This window comes from Ruditapes philippinarum, unplaced genomic scaffold (assembly GCF_026571515.1).
Source record: "Ruditapes philippinarum isolate M1 unplaced genomic scaffold, ASM2657151v2 ctg1907_1_1_1_1, whole genome shotgun sequence".
Classification (NCBI taxonomy): Eukaryota; Metazoa; Mollusca; class Bivalvia; order Venerida; family Veneridae; genus Ruditapes; species Ruditapes philippinarum.
This window is the reverse complement of record NW_026867279.1, coordinates 152601-157007: the sequence shown is the minus strand read 5'-3', so window position 1 is coordinate 157007 and position 4407 is coordinate 152601. Positions and strand designations below refer to the sequence as shown.

At 32.7% G+C, this 4407-nt stretch overlaps 1 protein-coding gene across 1 annotated transcript; it reads left to right on the top strand.

The window, feature by feature from the left end:
* Positions 1 to 1948: 1948 nt before the first annotated feature.
* LOC132735499 (sodium-coupled monocarboxylate transporter 2-like) lies at positions 1949 to 4133 on the top strand. Its single transcript, XM_060722457.1, has one exon. The coding sequence runs from the start codon at positions 2017 to 2019 to the stop codon at positions 3808 to 3810; it is 1794 nt and encodes a 597-aa protein (XP_060578440.1). The 5' UTR covers positions 1949 to 2016; the 3' UTR covers positions 3811 to 4133.
* Positions 4134 to 4407: the final 274 nt, after the last annotated feature.

Here is a 4407-nt window from a genome sequence, read left to right as displayed (position 1 = left end):
AAAATGTTTTTATTGTTGCATTAAAAGGCTTTGTTAACTATATAATCGAGGAAGAAAACAGAAACAGCTGCACAAACAACTAGTCCCTAACCAGTTTTAACTGGCACTTTAACATCGATTTTTTTCTTCTTTGTGTATAGTAACAAATTCACAAGGAGTGTTAAAATTAAAGTAAATATCGCGTTACATAACGTTCTCATTTGAGTGTATACAAAATGTATTTCGATTGTTGATGATTTACTTTTTGTATACCATGGTTTATGTATTCATGCTTTTTATATAATGTTTGTATTGTAATGATTTTAGCCAGATTAATGATGCACATTTTGCAATTTCGGACGATAATTCCGATAAAAAAATTAGAAATATACATTGCTAATGCACTTAAAAACTGAATCATACACGCTTTTTCATTCAATCGGTCGTTTGAAAAGATTAATTTTAATCAAGTAACTGGAAAATCAGGTAATATTAATACTATGACATGACAGCAATGATGCCCATAAATCATGAGTCGATTAAACACAAAGACATGAATCAAGAACTTGCATATGTTTAAATTAACTACATATTTCTCTGGTTCTACATTGAACTTCAGATGTGAGATTAAAGACACGCATATATCCTGTTCTGTTATTCTCTTCTGATACTTTTATTTTCTGATAAGAATGGAACAGACAGATATAATTTTTCGTGTCGTTCTTGTATAATATTTAGGGGCATCCGTGGCCGATTGGTTAAAGTCGTTGACTTCAAACTATTTGCCCCTCACCGCTGTGGGTTCGAATCCCGACAGGGTTTTTGGATTTTTTCATGTGAGGAGGCTTTCCACCAGAAAAGCTGGAACATTGCCAAATGACCTATACTGTGTTGGTGTGACGTAAAACCCAAACAAACAAAGAAAAATTGTATAATATTTATGTTTAAAATGTCTATTGCACTGTTGCATGCCTCCATGAACAAGGAAATACATATGAGAATATCCACAGTCATTAATTGGACATTGGAAAAAATCTTAGGAAATATATATTTTATGACCACAAGGAAATAAAGTAACCAAGAAGAAAATTGTATCTTAATTGAATGTCAAATTCAATAAAACAATTATTGTATAATTGTAGATACAAAATGGCTTGTGATATAATTACCGAAGAAGAATACTCCCAGCTAAATCGTGGTAAGATATAATTTTCCATAAAACCTACGGCATATTTGATATTCAGTGACAGAAGAGTATAATTGTTTGGGAGTTACATCTTATTGTTTCAAATGTTCAAATGAAAATTGTACTTTTGTTTAGTAAAGGGAATGTATCTAAGAAATATCTGGTTTTCATATCATTCTAGGTTTTTTTAAAAGTATTATATCATAAAACATTATTGTTGGAATTTTACTGATGGTAGTATTTAACATATTACCACTTCAATAGAATACTTATTAACATGTTAAACCTTTCCCCTTTGTATTTGAACTTCTATACCTGATCCTCTATTTTCTGATCTAACCGGACCGTAAACGTTTTATTGTTATTTCAATGACATCGCTTCTAAAAGGGCAATTTGAACTTCGATATTTACGCTTGTCACCGTAACAAGATGGTTTGACCATATGTGAAATTCAATGTAATCAACAGATAAATTTACACCACAGCATGAACCTACATTTTAAATCTTTCTTTTAAACGTCTTCTTACCAAAATATAATCTGTTACTTTTATTTTACTCTTATTCTAAATCATTACAACGTTTTGTTCTAAAGTAAGTCGATGACTATGATAACACCATTTGTAGTAGAATATTGAAATGCTACACTTATTGCTTCATACTCAATTAACTCAATTTAACGTGTCTATGCCTTGCAATTTAAATTTTGACAATAGAAAATTACTGACGCGGTCCAAGATATTTCAATCGATACAGACAGTTTTGTTAAACCCAAAAAACTTCACTTGCTACATAAGTATTTGTTAAACATTTGTGATCATTGTTACAGAATTCTGGAATAAAATATTCTAAAATGTTTGGAATAGTTGATTTTATAATTTTCTTTTTAACAATATTCGTTTCATTTTGTATCGGACTGTTCTTTGCTGTCTGGGAAAGGAATAGAAATACAACCGTTGACTATTTTCTGGCTGGTCGAAAGTCGAGTACACTTCCAGTAGCACTTTCTTTTGTCGTAAGTTTCCAGTCGTCATTACTCGTATTAGGATTTCCAGCTGAAGGATATGCATACGGTGTTGGAATTGCTTATTATGCAGTCGGAATATTCATTGCCTATTCGGTTGCCGCTGTTGTTATTGTTCCTGTATTTTATCCTTTAAAGCTTCTAAGTGTTTATGAATATTTTAATTTACGTTACGGTAACAATATACTACGTTACCTGACGCTGGCATTTGGAATGGTCTATACAATTTTTTACATGGCAACAGTTACTGTTGGAACATGCGTTGCTTTGCAAGTTGTAATGGGAATTCCACCATGGGGTACAATTCTTTTGTACACAATGGTAACAGCAGTTTATACTTCGATTGGCGGAATCAAAGCCGTAATATGGACGGATGTGTTTCAATTGATAATAATGCTCGCTGGAATGATTGCGGTTTTAGTAAAATCTACAATTGACACCGGCGGTTCAGAAAGTGTCATGAAATATGCAAAAGAGAGATTTGATGCCACAGATTTTCGATTTGACCCGACTATACGGTATCAGTTTTGGAACGTATCTGTTGGAACCATATCTGCGGTCTTGTATATGACATTAACTCAGCCGGCAATGCAAAGAGTCTACTGTGTTTCCAGTGCAAAACAAGCCAGCATTCTTTATTTCGTAGCTACACCATTTTACATCTTACTTACTTTAATTGCAGTGTTTGAAGGACCTGTATTATTCGGCTATTTCTCCGGAAAAGGTTGCGATGTTTTGGAAGCAGGTATTATAAACAACATGAATGCAATTGTACCCTTTGCTGTTTTGGACTTATTTCGCAACCAACCTGGATTAGCGGGGTTGTTTACTGCTTCATTATCAAGTGCTGCATTCAGCACTCTGTCGTCATGTCTAAGTAGTCTTTCAGCGGTCACATATGAAGACATCATCAAAGTCAACTTTCCACAAATGAAGCCACTTAAAGCAACAAGAATATCAAAAACAATTGTGTTACTTTACGGCATCTTGTCGATGGTAATATCATTTGCAATATTACACATTCCTGGATCTATATCTGTCATCTTCAATAGTTTCATGGGTTGTATGGACGGGCCTCTGTGCGCAATCTTTTTGATGTCATTGCTATGCCGGAGGGCAACAACAAAGGGTATGTCTATTGGTCTAATACTTGGATGTGCTCTTGTCTTTTGGATAAATGTAGGCGGAAATTTTACTAAATTAGACCCGTATCCATATCTACCACCAGGTCCAACAGACCAATGTCATATATATCAAAACAAATTAGCGGTTTATCCAAGTACATCAAACAATGATGTTTTCAACACTAGCATTACTTCCCAACTGGCTACCATGACTCGAGGTGAAGTTACCACCACTACGGGCACTTTAAGGAATCCATCATCATTGCAAAAGTTTTATAGTATATCGTACATTCTTTACTCATTGATTGGGTTTTTATCAACAACATTCATCGGATATGCTATCAGTTTATGTACAGAAAAACAAGCGGATCTAGATGAGAGATGTATTTTCTCATTTAAAAAACATGTTATGGACAAGTTCTTTGTCAGTAAGAAAAATAGTGGTGCACATCTTCAATGTGACACAGCAACGAGTGAAGAAGAATCAAAATTTTTGTAAAACACTGTTTAAATGGTGTTTGACCAACAGTTGATATTGAAAAATGTTCAGGATAAAATTATAAATGTGCCTATAATATAAAAAGACTGTCCCACTCTTTTAATAAACTGGACGTTATAGGTAAATTCTAATAGATATTTACAGAAATTTTATTTGGATCTGTGCATTATTTATTGTAAATTATTAAATAAAAAGAATTATGACAAAATGAAAACTTATTTTGATATTCATTTGTTCACCCTTGGATGGGCATAATGTCACTTAATACACAATATAAAAAAACATATTTATCCTATGACATACTATTTGTTTTAGTCAATGATAGCTGATATATGTCTTATTTTTGCATTATATTAATAAAAGTTTGTAAATGGGAAATGTTTGTAAAATATCTTCTTTTACGTTTATAATTAATGATGCATGTCCATATAAAAAGTGTTGTTGATAAAGGAATATAGGTTTTTAATTTCTTTTATCCTTTTCCCTGATATTCGGTACTTGTTATAAACCGTATATATTTTAATTTGAGGCAACGAGGAATAGAGAAGAACGTTTCAAATGAGATAGTTACTTAATGTAAGATAGGAGCGGGAGGTC

Bases quoted from the DNA above. Each gene is read 5' to 3' on its own strand.
- LOC132735499 (XM_060722457.1), top strand. From the start codon at position 2,017: ATGTTTGGAATAGTTGATTTTATAATTTTCTTTTTAACAATATTCGTT.